The 24,329-nt window shown below is 40.0% G+C and overlaps 1 protein-coding gene across 1 annotated transcript in view; it reads left to right on the top strand.

Annotated features, from left to right (window-relative positions):
• LOC111603157 (homeotic protein female sterile) overlaps positions 1–20,447 on the top strand; it is a 44,439-nt gene extending 23,992 nt beyond the window's left edge. The window contains exons 2-5 of the mRNA XM_023320634.2: positions 11,773–11,915; positions 13,048–14,401; positions 17,750–17,887; positions 17,993–20,447. Coding sequence (XP_023176402.2) covers positions 11,773–11,915; positions 13,048–14,401; positions 17,750–17,887; positions 17,993–19,467 — 3,110 coding nt within the window. The 3' untranslated portion in view covers positions 19,468–20,447. The remainder of the gene's footprint in view (positions 1–11,772; positions 11,916–13,047; positions 14,402–17,749; positions 17,888–17,992) is intronic.
• Positions 20,448–24,329: the final 3,882 nt, after the last annotated feature.

Raw genomic sequence — 24,329 nt, 5'->3', positions numbered from 1 at the left:
GGTCTAGTTACCCCATTAGCGAAAGCTCTCCATGTATATACCAATACATACATGCATACATGGTTGTGTACATCGAAAGTTTGCTAAAAGGAAGACGGCTCTGTAAAGTTTTGACTGTGTCGCAAGTTGAAGGCAGTTGTAGAAGACAACTTGGGGCTTATTGTGGAATTATGCAAATTGACGCAGCTGTAGATGTTCTGAATGTTGCCTCAGAGGCTTTAACTTCAGCTGTTTTTCGGCATAATGCAATCATAAATGTAGAGCGCACACACACACACACATAGACACATGCACACATACAGATTGGCACAACATATGTGCAGCATGTCCATTTGGTTCGTGTTGACTCAGTCAGTTACTGACAACTGGCTGGGTAAGTTGTTGCCACCAACGTTTGCCCAAATCAGTTAAATGACAAACTCGCACACACACACACACACGCACACAGACAGAGTCAGAGTTGTCTGTCTGGCAGACAGAATCGAGACATGAGCGCTTACAAAACGTTTTCAAGTTTGCAGCCCACACAAATTGCTTGTGCGTGAGTTTCCGTTTACGTTTTTGTTTCTAGCTGGCGCTGGGCCTAGGACTCCATTTCCCAAACAGGCCGCAACGAGACCGTTTGTGTTTTTGCCAGCAGCAATTGGTTGAGGCGCCTTTTGAGCAGCCAGCCTGCCAGTGTTGGCCCGGATGTTAGATGCGTGACCAGACCACAGAGCTCGCCCACACCACCAGCACCGTCACCACCACCGTCACCACCCAATGTCAGCTCGCTGCTTTACGCAGCCGTCAGCGTTTCTCGTTGGTTTCGCTAGCAGCTCCACGTATTTGTGTCGCAATCAAGGTGCACAAAACGTCGCTTACACAAACAATCACAATGAAATTGCCCGCCAGAGCAGACACACACGCTCTTTCCCATTTGTAAATCAATGCAAAACTACGCGCTTTACCCAAACCCATTTTGATCTAATCTCATCACACACACACACACGCAATGAAAACTCATTTTGCTTCTTGGACCTTATGCAAATATTTAGTCAATCGGACAACTGTTTGCTCTCAGTATTTTCTTATTGATTAATAAATATTTAAATCTGTTTTATTTATTGCCCTCTAAATAGAAATCGATTTGTGCCGTTGCCTTTACGAACACGTTTGAAATTATCAAGGCAAAAATTTGCAGCCGCTGCCAATTAAGTGGATGCTAAAGGCATGAAGCTCATTTTTGTTTTTGGCCAACTGAATTGATTGTCTTTGCCATTGCTGCCGACCCTAGCTGTCATGTCTGTGTGTGTGTAGGTGGGCTTGTGTTTGTGTTTGTGTTTGTGCTTCTGTGTACTTAGCCCAGCTCTTACTTTATGACCGCCTTTCGCAAGTTCAATTAATTGCTCTAGTCACACCCACGCCCACACAGACCCTCATGCACGCCATGTGTGCTTGTGTGCGTGGGCGATCAGTGGCCATTTTGCTACAGCCGCGCTTGAATAAGCTCAGTCCAGGCAGTAGCCAAGGCACAAAAATGCTTAACACTTAACTGAACACTGAGCCCGCAGCCAGCATCAGCCAGCCGAGTGCAGCTGTTAGCAGCAGAACTAGCTTTAAGCCAAGTTACCAAGTGAAGTGCACTAAAAGCTTAATAGACTTAGTGAGCAGATTACAGCAGAGATTGAAGCTAAGCTTTGCACAAGTCAATCATTGCCTCTACTCCTAATTAAGGTAGTTGGACTTACAGTGGCTGCAATTCCTATGCACACATTTCGACGCGAGCGTTGAAAAGAGCCACTTTTATTCGAAATATTTATGAATAGATTTGTCAATTATGTTTATCATATGAAGAGGATTATCTATCAACTGCACTCATTATCTAAACTTACTCTAAAGACTTGATGAATGCAGACACTGTAGTGTGAGACTTTGTTTAGAGAAAATCAACTGTGAGCAAACTACATAAGTTCATGATTTTTAAAGATAGTTTTCAGTTTATCTGTGCAGATGTTTTACATTCAGCTAGCCACATAGAGAGATATCAGCTGCAAACCAGATAAGCCTGAGTATCTAACTGAGATCGAGCGATAAAGCAGGCGTAAAGCATACCATATTACCATATTATGGAATACGAGAGACACACGAGAGTTTTTGATCGCTTATAGACCAGATTTCTTTATAATCCCCAAGCTTAAGACCTGAAGCAGCTGCTGAAGCCCTCAAGGAGATCCACAAGAGGTTTTGAATTTGGTTCAAACAAATGCAGAAGTCTATAGAGTTTAAGTTAAAATTAATTCTGTACAAATCAAATATATTAAATAGATTTAATTTACTTGATTCTTATCTAAATTATGTTCGACATTCAATGAGAATAATCTGTAGAGCCATTTTAATTATTATTTAACCATTCCTTCTTGGAAGTACTCTATAAAAGGCAAACTATCGCAGCAGCTAGAAAACTAAGAGAGAAAGTCTGTGGAGAGCTCCTTTGTCATATTGAATATAATCAATGTAGACCTTAAGTCAGTTCAGTTCTGAATATTTTTGTCATAGAAAAAGTTTTTAATATATTTATAAACACAAAGGGAAATTTGAGTTCGTGTATCGGGCCAAAGCCTCTGCTCTAAATGAAGTTTGAAATGCAATTAGCTATGAAAATGTCGAAAATCAACAAAGGCAAACACTTGAACTCATGCATGGCCAAGTTGGAAGTACTTAAGGTGAGAGTGGCGTAAGTCAGTGGAATAATTAACACACGGTTAGTTAAGTTTGCTCTTGGCCAGGCAACTGCTGGGCCTTGATTGATTTGAGCCATAATTTAATTAATTATATTGACATAACATGTGTGAGGCACACACACACACACACACACACGGGGACTGTCTGGCTGCAGGCCAACAACTGTTGCCCAAATTGTGCGCTGATGCCGAAAATTGCATTTTATGGCAGGGCGCTAAAGTGAAAGGTAGCTAATGTGAATACCTTTTCGACAAATCTGCTTATTGGGGACACAAAAAATAAATGTTATGCTTAAATTAAGTGAAATGAAATCGGCTTACCTTAAGTCAGAACACACACACACAGAGAGAGAGAGAGAGGGAGAGGGAGAGGCAGCCCAGCTGTGTCTGGAAATTACATTGGAAACCATTAAATGCTTTTTCGAGTCTCATCCCTAACATAAAAAGGAAATCAAATACATAAAAACAAGCGCTGAAACAACAGGTTGGTCTGGAGTCTGGATGTTGGATGTTGGATGCTGGATGCGGGATTCTGTCTGATTGTCTGATCCAACACTTAACTGCACGCACGGCTCTGTCTGCTGCTGTTGCCTATACATATATTATTTTTATTGTACTATTTGTTTATTTTTCCATATACCCTGTAGCCACAGAAAAAATATATATATTATAAATCGAGCTGTCAATTTTTTGCCTCTTTTTAAATGAAAATTCGAAACTTTCATTTCCTTATATATTAAATATATATTTATTTTATTTTTATACATATTTATTTTATATTTATATATAAATACAATATATTATTTAATATATGAAATATATATGAGGAAGTAGAAGAAACAGGAAATCATATGATGCACAAGAAATGAACATTATATATATATATATATATATATCACAGCTTAGCTTTATAAACGATTACAGGATATCCATCAGCTGGGCAAACTCAACGTCTGCTTTTCGACAGTTTCTTGAGGTTTGGCAGCATAACGAGCTAGATTTATAGGTTTTTTTCATAGGCATAATACAACTAAAGTACATATGTATTTATTTATACACACATCTGTGCACACATACACACACAGCTGGTCATAAAAGCACATGTGCCATAAACGTAGCAGCAAATGTGAGAAAAACAATGATTGTATCTCGTGCATAGCATCTATGCGAGTGAAAAAGATCGATAAATATATGCTGGATAGATTTTGTGGGCGGATAAAAAGTGCATTAAGCATAAAACATATAAATTTGAGTCAAACATTTTTATTTAAATAGGAAATACACTGAATACACTGCTGCAAAGCAGCCATGCAATAATTCTTCAGTGCAGGCATTCACAAGAGCCCATCACATACACCCACACCCACGCCCACACCCACACCCACATACTCACTCACACAGGCGTAGGCAAACTCGCTGCGTATGTAATTAGATATTCTATATGGAAGCCTGGGTATACCAGACCCTCGACTCTATAATATAAATTAAGTTGTGTCTTAAAGTCTTCACTCTCTTCTTATGAGCTTGAATACAGCAAATTTAATGCCTACTCTATCTTGAAGGCTCTTCAAATAATGCTTCAAAGGCCAAGTTAAATATGTTAAGCAAATAGAAAAATATATTGGGAAACTAGTTACAAACTTCTTATATTAATATATGTTGCTTTACATTAGCCCAGATCGAGCGCTCATATATGAGAGGATAGACAAAACGGAAAAGTACTAGATGAACTCAATCTAATCAGAAAATGTTATGTTATATACAGTTTTCATTATTGACTTCAATGTTATATGAGAATCTTAGGAGATGTTATAAATATTGACGCTCAGAGTATCTCAAGTTAATAATGGCATTAGAAATTTTAAAGCTCTAACAGCTGAGTCCCTAGCAAACATGTGAAGAGATATAATACTTAGCTAATCTGAATATAAAAGTAATCACTTCGGGCCTTGAAGAGACTTGAAAAGCAACAGAAACAAATTCTTTTAGTAAAATACCCTTATCACTAGCATTACGGTACGACTCGGCTGCTCAGAACTAAGCCCTGCCCTATTCCTAGAGAGCCATATAACTTTCTGTTCCGCTCATGTTAAAGTTTAAATTTGTACTTAGAAAATGAAAGGGAAAATGAAAGGATTTAATTTACTTGATTCTTATCTTAATTATGTTTGGCCGTATTAACAGGCTCTGAGACCACATGAGCACGTAGCAGCGCGTGATTTATCATCACATGAGGAGCCAAGCTCTAGTTGCAATGCTTTCAGAGCCTACATATTTCGGCTGTTTCGCACAATTTTGAAAGTTTGAAGCATTTCACATTATCCAAGAGGCATTTGGCAGACCTTTTAGGAATAACTTACAAAGATTTTCGCAGCTTATCAAAATAAAAGCATCGGACTTTTTAGTCGAGAATATGTATTTTTTTTAACATTTTAACATTTCTCAAGAATTTGTTAGTCTCTAACTTTTTAGGCACTTTTTGCGCTTGGTGCTTCGTCCTGCTCATATTTCGTTATATGATTAACTTGCTAGCATGTGTATAGCTCCAATGCTTATTGGAGTGTGTGGGTGTGTGTGTGTGTGGTTAGGTGATTGAGTGTATGTGTGTGTGTATGTGAGTGCGCTGTGTTTTTGGTGGTGGTAACTTGTTTTCCTTGCGAATGCCTTGCGATAACTTCTCCATTACTTTTCGCTTCCTTTTTTATCCTTTGTAACTTTGCTTCTCCTATATTGTGGCTGCCGCTGGTGCTGCTTTAAGCACTGTTTACGACCTGTTTTGCCCTTGCCCCATGTCTCTCGTAGCTCATCTGCATATACACACATATATATACATTTATTCTTATGCCAGCTGCCTACAGGTGACACAAAACACATTTCATTGGCCCAACTAGAACGAAAATTGCTTTTCGGTTTATTAAGCGCATTTTATAGAATTTTTAATGCCGACACACAAAATTTGCTATACCCTGTAAACAATTGAGCCCCCAAGTTAAAGTATTTGCAAATATATAGAGCGTAGTCAATCTTATTGTAGAATATAAAGTTTTGTTCATAAAAATATTAGTGCTGCGCTACAAAAAAACTTAAAATAAACTAAATGATAACTTTTCCGTTACAAAATAAAAGGATGCTCACTTTTTGTTTAGAGTAAAATGCAAAGAAGAAAACTAACAAAGAAGAGAATGAGAAGAAAATTAGTTCGACTGTTCACGGAAATAGTAGTGCTGTATGAAAATGGAAAAAAATATAATAATAATAGTATATTTTAAAAAATTGTTTTTAATATATTGAGCTTACCACTAAGCTTTGTTGTAACTAACTAAACAGCTGTATTTAATTTATGAGCTTGCCATTGATATAAGCCAAGACTCCATCTTGGTATATCGCACAAGCCATGAATATATTACCTTTGAAAAGTTAAATTTAAAAACTTTAGTTTGTTATAAACGCGAATTCTTTATATACAAATATCGAAAAGCTAACGGAAGCATGCAAAATACTTTTAAAATATATGGAAAATTCATAATTCCTAATTCAAACCATAAATTTTGCTTACGTCAATTTGAACTCTGACACCTTCGGCAAACACACATATTTGTGGAGCTATTCAAGCGCAGCTAAAAAGCAAATACATTGCTTACATTCGGAGCATATTTTTTACTTTTCCTCTTTTGCCACAAAATGTTCGCATAGCAAAATAAAACTTTACCAGCAGGCAAACAGCAGCGAATAAACAATTTTCACAAGTTGGCTAAAAATTTTCTCGACACACAAAAAAGTGACAAAAAAAAAAGATGAAAGAATTTCATGTCACGACTGGAAGATACCATTTAGAACATGCATATGCATAACTTTCTGAAATTTCAGTGACAAAGTGAAACGTTAAGACTCTGAGGCAACAGCATAGGATCTGCTCATAGAAGCGGGCAGTCTAAGCAAAAGCTTGAAGAGCCCCTGCGTTGATTAAAGTTGTAGGAGCTTCTATGCTTATTATTATATATATATATATATGTATATATATATATATATACATATACATATTTAATATATATATACTATGGTTAGTATATTATTTATTTGAAATACAATTGTAATGGAAATGAAAATTTTCAGCGCAGCTGAACTTGTTCAATATAAATAGCAATATGCATTTCAGTAAATTAATTAATCAATCAATCAATGAACGCTTCAGTCCGTTGAATCAGAGTCTCTATGGCAAAGCACTGTTGATTTTAATTAATAGAATTCGTACAATTTTTTAATCCTTTCTAGTCAATCAATCATTCGACCGTTTCACAATGCGCCGCTGTCTGTGCTTGTGTGCGGCTTGCCTCATCCGCATGCTGGGTATTTAAATATATATTTAGTGCATAGTCGACAGCGAGACAACAATGGCGACCACAAAAACCACTAAAGTGCAATTAAAATGTCCGCAACCGTAACAATGCGAACCGCCGTAGCCTATTAACTCTCTCTGATACGGTTCAAGCAGCGTACAATGCGCAGCGAACTGCTGCTCTGTGTCCTCAATCTGTCGCTACTTCTCGCTATGCTTGTCTATGAGTCTCTCTTTGTCTTTGTCTATCTCTCTTTGGTTCACTCTGTCTTTGTCTCTCTCTCTCTCTCTCTCTCTCTATACACAGCTGTCTCTCTCAGTGTATCTTTATGGCCCTCCATCTACCTGTCTGATTCTCTCTCTCTCTCTCATTCTCACTCAATGTATTTATCTCTATCTCTTCCAGCTTTATGATTATCTCTGACTGTCTTTATCTCCGTCTATCTCTCTCTCTATCTCTATTTCTCGCTTCGTCTCTCTGTACATGTTTTCCTCTCTGTCTCTTTCTCTCTTTTTCTGCCTTTCTCTATCTCCCTTTATCTTCCATTTTTCTTCTCTCCCTCTTTCACTCTCTCTCTCTCTCTATCTACCTATCTGTATATCTCTCTCTTTTTTATCTCTCTCTATCACTCTTCCTTTCTCTTTATCTTCACCTCCATTTGGCTCTCTCTATCTTTCTCTGTCTCTCTTTGTCTCTCTGCATATCTCTTCCTTTCTGTCTCTCTCTCTTTATCTCTGCCTTCATGTTTTTCTCTTAATCTCTCTCTATCTCTCCATGCTACCCCTTAACTCTGTGTCTATCTGTCTCTCCGAATTCACTTCTCTTCTCTCCACTCTTCACTCTTTCTCTCTCTGAATATATCTATGTTTCTCTATCTCTCTCATTCTCTGTCTCTCTCTTTCACTCTCCCTCTTTCCTTATCCCTGTCTCGCTCTATCTCCCTCTGTCTGTCTCTGCCTCTCCGCACCTTTCCATATATGTCTGCTTCTTTCCCTCTCTCTGACTCTTACCGTCTCTGACTCTTTTATGACATTGTTTGCTATTTGTAAAATATGTTTTTAAAGTTCGTTGAAACATTTGCGACTTCCGTTGGCCTTGCACTGACATAATATTTAAATTTGTCAGGCAACTTGAATTTGTTGGCATTTTGCTTGAGAGACTTTATCATTTTCGGGCATGTCACGGGTCGTATGCGTACTATATTGTAGTGTCACAACGCAAAGCGTTCTGTTTTGTCAATAAAATCAACAAAACAATCCAACAGCTATGAGTCACGCATTTTTGCTTGCTTTTAGTGAATACCAAAGTCATTTATTATCATCATAACTAAGGAGTTGAGAAAATAGAGAGATCTAGCGACAGCATGTGTCATCAATAGTGAGTCGAAATAGTGATTTTTATTGATTAAAACATCTATTGAGACTCAGCAGGAGCTCGAGAAACATTCCCCAACAGCAAAGTGAAAATAAAGCCGAGCAAAGTTGATTATCCGCTGCAGTATATTGATGATTGTGGGCATTCTAGTCCGCCAAATGGCAGTGAATCTAGCAAATTGTTGAAGACAAATTGCACAGCTGATTGCACAATAAGTGCCCACATCACTTTAGTGAAGTGCAGCAGAGCTGAGGCGCGAGGCAAGCGTGCGCCAAAAGTCAACAGGCCATAATGGATTAATTAATAGAGGCAGACTGTGGACACTTGGTCAATCTGCAATCTCCATTGCAGTGCATAGGCGGAAGCATTGTAATTAGCCCAAATTGTAGTCATGGCTGGGTGCTCAATGGTGGCCGGGGCAGGGCTGTGCAGCTTTACGAACTTAAATAAGCAACACGCTCATTACAAGCATAATAATTAAACTCCAGAGGGCAACAACATTCAAATATGGAGAGCTTTTGTATAAAATGTGCAGATATAAGCGCACAGACACAGGCAGGCAGGCAGTCAGACAGATGGAGAAATAGACAGAAACAAACAGAGAGAGAGAGAGAGAGATAGATAGAGAGAGACAATCAGACAGCCATGCATTCATAGAGAAAAATCAGTGTAAAACGTGGGCATTGTGTGCCAAGGCTGTGTGCAATGGATTTGTGTTGTTTGCCTCTGGAGCTAAAGGAAAACAAGCACAGAACGTGCCGGGCCGAGCTCAGTGAAATGCCGCAGATACCCACCTCGAGCCCGTAAGCGCCAGGAAGATTCGACGCGTCGGCCAACCCCCAAAGAGTGTTGCGTGAAAATTAATGCGACATTTATTCATTATGGCAGAGAGCAGATGGGGCTGACTACATAACCATCCAACCATCCAACCATCCAACCACCCACCGCCACTTGACAGCTGGGCATTGGATGGGCGAAGCTCTGGCGGCGATAACCTCAATGCAGCGCTTGACTGGCGCAGGGCCGTGTCAGGGGGCAGTCAAAGGCTGTGAGTGAAGGACAAGTGAGCTTCGTAACGTATCGCCACAGAGCGCCGGGACATTAAAACCATGTGCGTGATTTTATTCCCAGATTTTTGTCCAACCTTTATTGTGGGCGCTCCCCTGGGTCTATGCCTGGCACCGTATGTCTTTGCTTAATTTAATTCCAGTCAAAGGAATTTAATTAGTCGCATTGCATACGCTTTTCATCATTTTCCGTCAGTCAGCAGCACGTCTGAGTGACCTCAGCCACAGTGTTAGTTGCTCTGATCCATATGCATATCTCTACAGGGTACGAATATTTTTCAGGCTGGACTTATGAAAATCTATGAGATCTTTGGAAATATTTAAAGACAAGTAAAATTGAAATTTTCAGCAAATTAATCTTACAGTTGCTTATAGATATATATATATATATATATATATATATATATATATATAATATATATGTAGAAGAGTTGCATGAAAGTATATAGTTAAATATATAGCTCTATGCTGTCTGCTCTTCTGCCGCGCACTTTTATATAACTTTTCAGTTTCGGTAAATAAAAAGCTCTCTCAAGCAGCCAACAACATCAACAACTTTGAATGATTTTCCAAATAATTTTCTTGACATTTTCAACTGGGATCTACAGTTGAAAGCTGCTGACATCTGCTCTGCTACTTCCTTATGCAAGTTTCTCCATTTTCATAAATAGCAAAAGTTATATATGGTAACTATAGAGAGAGCATTCGAAAATTAAGCTTACTTTTCGAGTTGCTCTTCAGCATAGAGCAAATCTGTAATGTCCTCAGCAAATTTCACCTGAATTTTGACTCTGTGAATTGCCATAAATTTTAAATGCTAAACATAAAATGGCAAAAACAGAAAATGCTATCGATTTCAGCAATTTGCTTTAACTATTCAATTGCAACTGTCTCCGTAGTGAAAGATGAATTGATGCTAATGGATTTGGCAGAAGGTTACATAAGTCACCGACGCTTGTTGACCCCAAATACTGCTAAACACACACACGGCAATTTGATCATAGATTTGTAGCAAAACTAATAAATTTGTATTTGAGCGCAATTTAGATGCAATTTGTGTTTCGTTGTCTTGATTTGCTAGCGACTCGTGAACGGTATTTAAAATGGGTTTTTATCATTTCACACACATAACGGGAACGCTTGCAGTGACAGAAGCCAACGAGCTTATTGAGTTAGCCAAGCTACAAATTATTATTAACGATCTAAAACGTTGCTCTGAGTGCCGGAGTCATCGCGGCGAGACGTGCCACACGACAAATAATTGCTCCAATCAACACAGCTGTGGAGGAGACGCAACAGGCCACGTTGCTCGCCAAATGGCAAAATGAAATGTTTTGCTTGCGACAGCTCAATTTTTGGCCAAGACCTGATACGGCAGACAGTAAAGGTCGAAATGACAGACCAAGTAAACACTTTTGCTTTTACCACGCTACATAATTCATTTTAATTGAGCTAAAGAATTTCCAGCAACAACAGCGTCTAGACTCGCTGAATCCAGTCGGATTTTGAGTCAGCACATGTAGGGCAAATAAATTTAAATTGTGATTGTCAATAAATGAATATAAATATATATACAAAAATAAAAACGAAGAAATAGACGCAGAACACATTTTTATGCCATTTTATATGAAGCTTGCGGTGAGTGGGTGGGTGCGTGTGTGTGCCTGTGTGTGGGTGTATGGATTCCCCAAATGGCAATTCAGTCAATGACAGCGCATAAAAGAAACACATATATGCATATTTATAAAAAAAAAACCACACACACACACAAGGGAGAGCACAATACTGAGCTCCTTGCTAAATTCTTATCCATTCAACTATGAGTAAGCCCCCCTTTATTCAGGTCATCCATGCATATTCGAAAAATACTTATGTACGCACACATATATACTATATATACACACATACATATACATATATGTATGCATTCATATTTCAATAGTTACATCGACTACGCTCAAAAGTGGAAGTCAATTGAAGCAGCTTACTTTTATTTACGTAAAACGCTTAAAGAAACCCATGCAAGCTGCCCGTCTATTCTAACCTTTTGCCATACATACATTTATAAGCATTGCGGCTGTACTATCAGCACAACTGCAAATCGCACACGGCTCGATAGAGCTCGACCAACGCCTTTGTCGTCGAACAGCGTGTCTAGAGGGCAGGGCAGTGGCACGAGTCACTTGGAGCTATCTTGAGCGCGAAACACATTGGCAAATAGACCTAAACTTTAGCCTAACTCTGGTGTCTGTGCTGATTTCTTCAATACAGATTTTAATTTGCAAGCTGAGGCCAGCATACCGGAGGACATATTTGACCAACATGATGCCGACATTGGCGAAGATGCGGCCGCCCAGATGCAATATGCTGAGCCTGCGGATGACGAAGCTGACGAGTACGAGGCGGCGGATATTGTGAGTATAGACAGAGTATATATATATATATGTGTGTGTGTGTGTGTGTGTGTGTGAATATTATGTGTGTTCAGCTGCTGCGTGGGTGCTGTAAGTCCGTAAGTATTTCAAATGAGGTCAGTTCCATTGCAATGACACACATGCCATAGAAAAACGATATATGTAGTTAGATAGCATTGCAAAAAGTGCAGAAAATAGATGACGAAGAAGAACAAGAACAAGAAGAAGAAGCAGCTGCAGCAGCAGAGCGAACGCATTGAAATGTCGCACAATGTGCTGGCTAAGTCAGATTACTTTTCTGAATGATTGCTTTAAATATGCAGTTTGTCTAGCCAAATCGTTTGCCCAACCGGGTCAACTGGAAATCGTCATAGCCAAGGGCCAACTAGGGCCGGTCCAAAACAGATGTAGATTCAAGGTGAGTTTCTATGAACAGAGTTGCCCAACTGGCAAGTGACTGCAGGGTAAGCGAACTCGGTAGTATAGCAACTCTGGATAGGCTTGACAAAAGTCCAGGGTATTCAATGCAAGCACTCAACGCGCTTCGCCTGCAGATTTTGATAAAATAACGTTTAGACTTTAGCCATGTTTGAAATCTAATTAGATAACTCGATATTTACTGATTGCTGCAACTCAACGCAAGGCGAGGCGATGCGACCGACTCCAAGACGCCAAGCCAAGACTTGGCTGCAAAGTTGCTAAAGGACAGTTGGGCGCAATGTTTTGGATAAATGCAATCTCATAGTTGCTTGCATGGCTGCCACGTTCTGTGCATCTAATCAGCGCTTTGCAGTCGGTTTCAGCTGACAGACAGACAGACAGACAGACAGCAACTTTTGGGGCAATCTCCGAGCTGCAGCAAAACTTGCCTTTTATTGTCGCACATGTGTCTAAGTTACTGAATAAGATGCTGCGCCTTTTAGAAGCTACCACTTTGGCTTTATTGTTTTCTGCTGCAGTAACAGAGACAGAGGCAGATAGAGAGAGAGAGAGAGATATTCGAGTATATGCATAGCAAATAGAGACAGACCTACACAGTTATGCAGCTAGCTGCATTTTGGGAGTGAAAATGGAACTGCGAATGGCTTTTATTGTCTTTACGTTCTCTTATTGTTCGCTTGTGTTCTTGCAGATACTTGAATCTCAAAGGCCCACTTCAAGGAATTTCACTGTTTACCTAGCCAAAGATGCCAAGATAGTCAAGAAAAAATACCATAACAGCAACAGCAACAACAACAACAACAACAATAATAATAAAAACCACTACAGCTACAAATTGAAAAACAATAAAGAGAGCATGCTGGCGAAGAGAGTTGCCAATGAAGAGGAAGCAGCTACAAAATCCACTTCCGGTGACGACAACGACAGTGCCAAGGACGACAAGAGCAACAAGAACGATGAAGTCGACAACGACAGCGAGAGGAATGGCAAAGGGAATGGAAATGGCAATGGCAATGGCTACGACGAGGCTGAGGAAACGGCTGAGGACAATGCGGAGGATGAGAAGCCAAACGCGAACTTTGACAGCAAAAGTTTTGCGTATAAAAAATTTAAGAACATGCACGAACAGCAAAATCAACAGAGCCAAAAGGAGCAGCAACAGCAGCAGACGAAGCAGCAACAGCAGGCAAATACCGATGGACCTGCCCGCCAGATGGAGCAGCCATGGAGCGGTGCACGGCAATGGCAGCGGGAGCCGCAGAAGCCTGTTGTGGAGCAGCTGTTTGATTCTATTGAAATATTAAATGAACGAAAATTTAATAAAGCGCCTGGCCAATCAACGTTGCTAGCAGCAGAGGATGTTGCCGGCGAGGACATTATGGCAATCGGCGATATTGAGGACAATTTTGGTAATGATAAAGTATTGGCGGAAAACATTAAGTCCACAGTTGACAATGATGAATCAGCGGTGGCAAAGGAGATGATAACGTCTCCACCAGCCACAAGCACCACAATCACCGCCGCAACAACCACAGCAGCAACAACAACAACAACAATACAGGCAACAACTGTCGCTGCTGCTCCAGCAACATCGGCAGCCACGTCGAGTGGCTCAAATCAGCGGGATCTACTGGCGCCCATCGGACGCAAGCCCAAGCGACATGGCAATGGCCATAATGCCATGGTCTGGCCCGGCATTAGAAACTATGACAAGAAGAACTATGGCATAGGCCGCATTCAGGCGCATCAACACGAGCCGCACACGGCCGCTGATTTGGAGCTGAACGCCGAGGACGTAGGTGAGCTGCATTACTACGATGGTGAGCAGCATTCGCGCGGCACTGACGACAGCACCGGCAAATCGCAAGCCAATTACTTGACCGGCTATTTGGGCCACATAATAAATGAAACCAAGCAACAGAAGAAGCAGCAGCAGCAGCAGCAGCAGCAGCCGTCGCAAAGACAACAGGACACGCGTTTCCTAGACGACGGGGAGCAACGGACGTCGCAACTTGAAATGGAATCTACATTGCGTTATCATCCGGGTAAGTCATTTGGGCATTTTGTGAGTGGCAAAGCTTGTTCAAAGTCAGACCACAATAAGTAAGAATGCTTCAGCTGCTAATGATCGACTAGCCATACCCTGCTGCTGCTGCCAGCACGCCAAATACACATCCATAAGCAAGCCTAACGTGAGAGTAAACCAGGATAAATAGTTTGATAAATATAAATCAATATCTCCGTATTTAAATAACTTCTGGCTCAAGTCGCATAGGTTGCTTTATGCAAACTCTCAGTCAGTCAGGGTAGTTCACAGTCAGGCAGTGCCGTGTAAAGTTCTCTTATTTATTTGAAAAAGTATACAAAAGTATACAGTAAGTCACGGGCTAAACACACAAATGGGAATCGGAACACGGATCGGTAGAGTCAGCGGTGATAAGGGGAATGCAGAGTCAGTGGCAGTCCAAATGACAAGAGACATTGCATGCCACACACACACACAATAGTCGGAGAGGAACTTGAGAAATGTAAAGAAGCTGCACAGTGGGCAGCAAGCGCAGTATACATACATATAAATTGTGATCCAGCTCAATTTACGGCTCCAGCCGGATTCTTAGTTGATTTTCATTTAACTATTTATGCAACGTCCCAGAAACTGTCGCAGTTAAAAAGTGTTTAAAATGTGTTTGATTTAATATTTCGCATCGATTTACTGACTTGGCTTTAAACTGCATAACAATGCAATGCTGATGCATCGCACTATTGTGCGCCATCAGCAGCTGATTAGATGTGAAAATTCAAATAAATTTCGTAATTTCTGTGGAATTTTCGACACTGTCTGAAAACTGTGGCTGGGCATTCAGTGTTCGCATGCTTTGAATTGGTTTCTCTTTATGGTTTTTGCTTTTTAATACCCTAGACACAATGAAACTGGAATTCCAGGGTATGATCGACTTGTGAATATGTATGTAACAGGCTAACCGAAGGTCTGATAGTACCTATAAGACTTAAAGACTTGGAAATTTGGATGTAGAGTTGTGTTATCAAAGCTAGAGTCACGGAGTTTGTCATATAAACTACTAAAGTATTTGCAAGTTAACTTATCCATTCCATTATTTATATATCATTCCCATGCACCCATACCTAAGCTCACGGTATCTTCTAGTCGTGCACTGCCCACTGAAGCACCCTTACTTGTTTTGATTTGCTCATCTGGACAGGACTGCAGTGCACTAAGCTGGCACTTGTGCTTGACTGTCGACCGTAAATTGAAAATATGTTAGCCAAACCCCAATTGAATGCAGCTAACCCGCCCGGGGGATTGGGAAGCTGCGCACAAAATTTCCAACCACATTTGCAAAACGAAAAATCTCTTTAATATGGGTGCAAATGTGAATACTCGAATGTGTGCTCGGATGTAGCCTTAATTAGTTTATGGGCCTTGCCGAACTTATGCAAATTCGGCCAGAAATCAAACGGACTGAACTTTGCCGTCCGACGAAGCAAGCACCCAAGTCCCCTGGGCTGGCACTTTATTACAACAGTTTTATTTTGCGAGCTTTCGTTCTTATGCTGCGAACCTATTGCGAACGGCGCACTAAGGGTATATCGTTTTCGTCAAGGTGTTTGTAACGAGCCAACAGAGACGATGCCATTATTCTTAAATCAAAGGACTAATCGACTTATCGCTGTCTGTCCATCGCTATCGATGTTTAAGTCGATCAAAAATCTAGATGAAACTTTTGGTATTTAAGCATATTTAAATGGAGTCAACTTTTATATACAGGCATATTATACCACTTCCCTCAGCAAACTTACATGCAGCATACCATTCAAGCCATAATATCTACTAGTCAAGCAGTCCCAGCCAGACCACGCTTACTTATTTTCTTCTGCTTTTTTTTTTTGCTTTTTACCTGCCTGAAGCAATAAAGCCAACAAAACGGCAAATATTGTATAGCTCTGCATCGAGCCGTTGCTCAAAGTAGAGCATGTCTCGAGGGTTTCCCCACCATATATCCCCCTACCCAACGCAAACTAAACACACAAAAAAAAGAAAGAAAATAAAAATGAACTTCGCACTGCATTCATTGTAGTGGAGGAGTCGCCCCTGATACGTGCCTAGACTGCCAGAGGTCCTGTGCCTGGCCGCATCTTAAGCTAGTCTCCAGCTATTCGTTATATGTGTGCTTGCGACTCTGCCGCTGAGGGCCGTTCGATTTTTCATGATATATTCAATTTTGGGTTAACTTCAGACTGCGTAAAGTATTTAGAAAAGTTTGCACAAACTTTACGGCAGCCTAAGAGATATTTCCATATTTCAATCATGAACAGCGTTTTTATATGAAATTGACTAAATAATACCAGAGCCAGTATCATGATATGTTGTATATAAATGTGTCTTGTAACTATCACTAAAAATATGAAAGCAAAAAAAATTTGTGCTCAGATTATAATATTCTGGAGTATATATAAATTATTACTGGCATATATAGATGTATATATGACAATTAAAATTAAATTTGTATATATAAAAATTTAATTTAATTTAATTTTTAAAAATTTTATATATGTTTTATTTTTTGTTTGTAAATAATACAAATAATAAATAAAATTAAATATAAATTTATTATTACTTGCATATATATATATATGTATATATGAAAATTAAAATTAAATTTGTATATATAAAAATTTAATTTAATTTAATTTTTAAAAATTTTATATATGTCTTATTTTTTGTTTGTAAATAATACAAATAATAAATAAAATTAAAAATAATTATTTAATTAAATTTGTGTATATAGAAATTTATTTCTACTTGTTATATACTGATACATGCATAAATATATCACAAATAAAATTAAATATGTATGTTTATAAATTTTATTTATTAATTAATTCGATTATTTCCATAAAAAAACATCAAATAATAAATGATATTTTAAAAAATTAAATTAAATTTTTATTTCCATATAAACTTATTATTTATTATGTTTAGTTTAATTTATTTTTCGCTCAGTTTAGAAAACAATTATTTACAAGTTTCGTTGCCAACCTCGCTGAGTTAACTTGCCTGGGTTTTGTGGCAGCGAGGTTGCTGCCTCACTTTTATGCACAATCAAATGAAATGAATTGTGGTCTTATGGGCAACGGATTTTGTGGTCTTAGATGAGCGTCACAAAAACAACAATAACGGCAATAGCAACGGCAGCGGCAGCAACAGCAGCAGCAGTAACAACAGCAGCAACAACAACAGCCATCTACAAATATGGCGATTTGTTGTCCCCGGGACTAATAGAAATCTATTACTTCCGAGCGAGCGCATCGTGCCGAGACTCACAATTCCTTCTTTCACTCATGCCTAATGCGATTCTCAATCTGTATTGCAGATGCTACGACAGCGTCGCCGTCGGCGTTTGAACGTTTTAAGGCTCTGCGGCGCAGCAGTCACCGGAATGGTCACAAGAGCCACAAGAAGCGCTATAAGGACTACCTCAAGCACAGCGCCGCGCTGACGGTGAAGCAGCGCAGGGATCGGGAGCAGCACATGCAGAAGTGGCAGCAGGAACAGCAGCAGGCAGAGAAGCAGGAGCGCGAGCAGGAGCGGCAGCAGGAGCGAGAGCAGAAGCGAGAGCAGGAGCAGGAGCAGAAGCAGGAACGGGAAACACGCGCCCATGCATCGCCGATCTTTGCGTTGGGTGTGCGGCCGCAACGCATCACGCCGAAACCCTTCTATGAGGGCCAAGTCAACTACTACGACCATCAGGAGGAACAGCAGTCGCAGCCCTTGGGCACTCATCACACGGAAATGGAGCGTCTAATTGCCAACGATAACGACAATTGGTATCGTCGCATCAGTCCAGTGCTGCGAAATGGCATCAAGAGCACCGAGCTGCAGAAGCAGCAGCAGCAGCAGCATCTGGCCAATCACCATCATCATCTGAAGCATCATTATCATCAGCATCATCATCATAAGCATGCACGGCAACGCTTACCGAATCCGTATCAGCGCAAAGCCCCGGCTCAGCCAGCGACGCCACCAACTACGCCACAGCCGCCGCTGCCGCCGCCAAAGCCGCAGCTGGGCCATCAGATCACCGAGCTGGAGCAACTGGAGCGCTACTATGCCAAGTGGCCGCATCTAGCGCGCGTTCAGTTCCAGGTGTACGACGAGCACTATCGCGAATCTCATCCGGAGCTGTATGCCGACTATGATTCAGACGATGACTATGAGACAGCCGCCGAACTGGAGGAGGCGCAGCAGGACCATGGCGAGGAGGCCAATCTGCCGCCGTACATCAAGAAATACAATCGACGCAATAAGCAACTGCTGAACCTACTCGAGGGCACGCTGCCGCCACCGACGGCCACGCCGTTCTCCGGCGTCTGGAGCGGCTCCCAGTTGCAGCCGGGTCCGCATGAATCGGCGCCCATACGCCTGGACGATGAGTACGTGAAACAGAAGCGACGTCGCTATCAGCAACGCTACGAGGATGTCTTTGCCCAGCAGCACAGCGGCACCGGCGGCAGCGACGGCAACGGCGGCAGCTCCACCACGACTCCAGCCACGCTGACCAGCAGCCCGGCAGCGCAGCTTAATCAGCTGCCCGAAGAAGAGAAGCAATTGGATGAGCATCAGCTGTCGGCAGCCGTTGACTTCTGGCAGAGGGAAATCGAGACGAAGGCTGTGGCCAAGCCGCCGCATACCACATCCAAGCCGGCGCTGTTCAAGCTTCCACTGTACCCGGCCATAGCAGGCAGCTTTCTGGGCACGCCACGCAGTCGCAGTGCACAGTTTGTGGCAAATGTTTCGGGACGTGGCCAGGGCAGCTGGCATGCGGCTCCACCATCGCCCATCAGCTCCAACAATAATGAGAATAACCATAACACGACAGCGCCACCATTTTCGCCACTCAATTCGTTTGTTTACCATCGCGTTGTGGATGGCATTGGGGCTGCCTCGTCGCTCTCGTCATCTTCGCTCAGCCGGAAGCAGCGTCTGCCCTTTGTGGCCATCACGGATCGACGACTGGATAGCGTTAGCTCCCACAAAATGGTCGGGGAGCCGCACAAAGAATTCGAGCAGAATCACTTTCCAATGCCTTAAGCCGCTCCACACGCCACAGACAACAATCTGATCAATCGAAATGGAAGTAGACATAGCAGTAGACGAACAACAGCAAGCACACGTTGGAAAACTAGTTCGAACCAAAGCGAAGCGCTAGAAATGGCATCGAATTCAATTAAGTTCTTGTACAAGCATATCAAGTTTAAGGAGAGGTGGAAAGGGATCGGGTAAAGCGTATTTAAAAAGTTGATATCTAGAATTAGGCTAAGCGAGGAAGAGGACGAAAAGCTGGAAACGAGACACAAATCGGGCCGATGAACGGGACAGAACAGCAGTGTATAAAGATATCGGTAATCGAGTGCAATTAATCGATAACTAACGAAATCAGCTACGTTTCGACGTGGTTCCAAACGGTTTTCCCCTGCTAATCAAACTTAAACATAGACACAAATTTTGCGTAGTTGCTTTCGAATGAAATTCTCAGTTTCGTGCTATGAGAAAGAAGTGGTAATTCTAGCGATAAATATTTGTTTTCAGTGGTTTTTTTTATCCATGCATAAGTACTCTTGCATATTAAACATAAACGGAAAACGTTTTAGGCAATTAAACATAATAAATAATATAAACAAAAATAAAGTATGGGAAAAAAATCCAAATATAAGCTAAGATTTTTTTTTGTGTATGATAGTAAAAGACACAGTCAGCCACATGAACTGCAATAGTAGCGACACACAGACACACACATAGAAATAATATATATAAACTTAAACCGCCTGAACGTATGCAACATAATTTGATTTTATTAGAATAAAGTTTCGTCGTTTGGCTGCAAGAGATGAGAGCAAATATATATAATATGCCCAATGCCAGACATTAATTTGATTTTGTAATTTGGCTTTGATTGTAGCGTGAAAAAATGCTTTTTTACCCAGCGCCCCCATTCAGTTCCAAGACTCAGACAATTTTTCAGTGCACGCAGCATCAAATAGGTTTCAAAATTAATTCAAAAGCAAAAAACATCAAAAGAAAAAGAACAAAAAAAAAAAAAAACGAAAAACAAAAATAAAACAATTTAAGAAACGAATATATCTAATCACTAAAGTTGTATTGAATGTACATAGTATATGTATTGTAGAATCACACAAAAAGTAACGAAGAAGCGGTGGAAGGCAAGTAAAGGATACTTAATCAATAAACCATTCAAAATGTAAAATCTATTTAGTTGGCTTCAACACACAACACACAAACAAATATGCAAATTAAAATAAATAAATTAAAAAAATATATATTGGGATTATTGCTTGCGGCTGGAGTTGATTTTGGAAGTTCTTCAATTTATTTAAGCCAAGTTTTGGATGCGGTAAGTCTTTGGCTAGGTGAGCAGTTGAAATTGAAAATATATTCAAATTTTTTTCCATTTTAATTTTTAACTTTATTTACAGTTGACTATTATTGACATTTTTGACAATCTGCGGAGGATTACAGAGTAGAGCACTAGGCCTTAGGAGCTTTGGTCGTTGCCTAGACTTAAATATGAACTCAGCGAAAAATTTATGTATAAATAAAATATTCTAAAAAAAACTATTTGTATAAATTTCAATTAATTCTGATTTTACACTTAATATTTAATCAAATATTTAAACAAATTTTCACTTTAATTTGTATATTTGAAAACTTCTCAACTTTTTAAATTATAATTTTAAATTTAAGTTAAGTCAATAAAGATACTTTAAAGTTGTAAAATTTATAAATCTGATTTTGTTTTAAGTCTAAAATGTTTTTATATAATCCATACATTTTCAACACATTCACAAGCCAAAGTTTTAAATTTTCTAGAAATATATTTTAAAATGCTGCAACGATTTATTACATTTAGAAATTTGCGTTCTAGCTTAAGCCACATAATAATAATAAAATCTGCAAATATAATTTATGTAACGTTAAGTATATATATGTATATATATATATACATATATATAAATGCATCGACACGCCAAAAAAAAAAAAACAACATTAACAACTAACAAACTTTTAAAGAGCAGCAACGATGGCAACACACACGCACACACACACCCACACGTCTGCTTATGTGGTAGCATTTTAATGGAATGAAATTCAATAAAGCAAAACTTATTATTTACGCATAACTTTTTGAAGTTTCTCTTCCGACGCAGATAAAGTAAAAAGCAAGTGAAAGCAGTGAGTGCATAATACTCGCTCAGTTCAGCTTATTAAAACATCGATGTTGGCCAAGCTATATAAATTGAATATTTATAGGTATGTGTGAAAAGGTTGTCCCATGTTCAGGTCCAAAAATATTTAGCTAGCCATGTTTACCAAGTCATCAGAATCAATCTAACAGCTCGTCTGCCTTTACATAATACGTTCGATTGATTAAACAGAGATCAACACTGATCTATTTTTATGCCCAGTTAGTAAAAGGCTATTATTTAGCATTTGTTAAGCTTAACTGATGGCAATGCCGGATTCTATGCCTGCCTACAGCCTGGCAAGGATTGCAGCCGATATACTCCTTTCAGTAAGTGAGCGAGCAGAAGATCTGAGTAATGCAGCAACGCCAGAGATTAAGAACTTTATAGTATTATGTAAGTCAGGCAGAATAATTATCTCTATTAAAGCTTAAATATGAACTAAGCTTTCATCTGTGGCCTGCTGAAATCCAAGCAACTAAAGCGAAATATATCTTAAAATCTCAACAATTAAGTTCCGAGTAATGTTTGAAGGGAATATCGAGCAACTCCGTAGACCAGATCAGTCAGAGGCAATTATGCAGCCAGGGATTTCGCTATAGAATAGTTGCATTAAATATTTACCTCATCCATAAAGCAACATAATGTGCACATCAATGGAAAAGTAAATGGCCATGAGAATTGCAAGCTGGCAGCCAAGACTGATTCTGATGCTGATTCTAATTCTGATTCTTATGCAGATGCAGATTGGGTATGGAGTTCGCGTTGGGTGCAGGTTGTGGCAATTCTATTGGCAATGCCAATGTCATTTGCATGACGTTCGAGTAGCTGTGTGCGTTGTCGCATTCGCATTCGCATTCGCATTCACTTAAACGCTTATAAGTGATGCCGGTGCCAATGGCATCGTTTGCTGCAAACGGTAGACAAAGTGCCGCCTAATGCCCGGGCGCAGCAAATTGATGTACTCCACTCAGCTTCAAATGCGCGTAACAATATCTACGGCATGATGATGGCAGGCGCCTTAACTGCTGCACCACTTTTCAATTACAGTTTCTTCTCGCTGCGCTCTGCCGCTGGCACTCTCGCCAGAAGGGCGTGAAAATCTGTCACTGGATTTGCATAAAGTGCTGCAACGTTTTTGCATGCAACGCTGCCATTTGCCAAATAATTTCAATTCAATTTACAACCAACTTAAAAAGAATGCCACCAAAACCATGTGGCAGTAAAATAAAATCTAAAAAAATTCTATATTTTATTTAACTGCTCTATACTCTGCTCAGTATTAGGAAACACCATCGAGGAAAATAGCCATTGAAGATTTTCACCATAAGCTGCCTGGTCACATACATATATATATTTCAAATATTTCAATTTAAGGCACGCTCCATCTCAAAGCCAAAGCTGGGCCGAACTGCATTTATTCTGAATTTTTAGCATTTTCACAATTTCTGTTTATTAACATTAAAATCAATTTCCAAGCCCAATTTATGTGCCATTGAGTTAGGCTACACTTCAAGTGGCCAGCCCACAAAGGTATTTAATAAGCTAGCATCAGCTCATCTTGTTGAGCAGCTTCTTGAGAGCCTGCAGACGCAGTAGCTCTCTAACTCTAGTTAAGTAAAGAATAAATAAAACAAAAATATTTGAGTTTCGATAACTCAACATGAATAACATGAATAATTGTAAATACTTGTAGCTAAAGACCAGTTCGATTGAAATCCAGTTCGAAGTCTTGTCGTTCATCCAAGCTGAATCGCTTAGCCAATGTAGCCAGCTGGACATGCAGTGCAACATCAAGTGCAGCATCAGCGCTGCAAATTTAAATAGGCACGTAGCAGGGGCAAACGCCAAATGGAGACATTGCCAGACGACAACGACAACGCACACATGTACACACAGACAGCGAGACACTTAGACACTCCGATTGCGACACACGCGCAAACTTGTGCCGTGCAGACACCGGCAACGCCAACGGTATGGGTGGTGCACACAGAATGTGGCACGTTGCATTACCGTCACAGTCAGCAGCGACACACGTCTTTACCTATACATTTTCCGTTGCTGCTCAAGAAAAATCGCTGGCGGCGCACACTCAGCAACCATCAACGGCATCCTTGCCCCTTGCCTTGCTGGTGCCAAGTGCAGTTGCTTACCTATGTGCAAATGAGTATACAAATACATATGTCTGTGTGTGCTTAACTGACGCACATGTGGCATACAGGTGACAGTCGGAGCTAGGGAGAAGTCGCCCCCCTTTCAACCACACGACCAGACGCCATTCGCATGCACATTCATTTGCGCATCACGTATACGCCACCGATTCTCACAGTCAACTTTTAAGTCCACTCCGCAAATTATAATTAATTTAGGTTTCGCAATTGAAGCAAACAACTGCTAGGCTCAGCTTAAATATCAATTAAGCAAGTGCTCTAACCAATATATATATATGCAAGCATTTGAATTCCATTTGCTCGTTAAACTTATTGAGAAAGAAAACAAAAAATTAAAATTAAAAATACATTTGTCACACTTTATTGAACTTAAGCTCATAACTTATTAATGGTATTTTAATTTTGGTTTTTGGCTTGTCAAGCATATTAAATTAACTTAATTATTTCTTAAGCATAACTCAACCCAATAGATCCAAAATAGAGAAAGGACTTAGAAATTCATTAATTTATAAGAGAGAAA

This window comes from Drosophila hydei, unplaced genomic scaffold, assembly GCF_003285905.1.
Source record: "Drosophila hydei strain 15085-1641.00,03,60 unplaced genomic scaffold, DhydRS2 tig00000211-arrow-pilon, whole genome shotgun sequence".
In the NCBI taxonomy this organism is placed as follows: Eukaryota; Metazoa; Arthropoda; class Insecta; order Diptera; family Drosophilidae; genus Drosophila; species Drosophila hydei.
The sequence above is the reverse complement of the archived record's forward strand: the minus strand, read 5'-3'. Positions and strand labels throughout refer to the sequence as shown.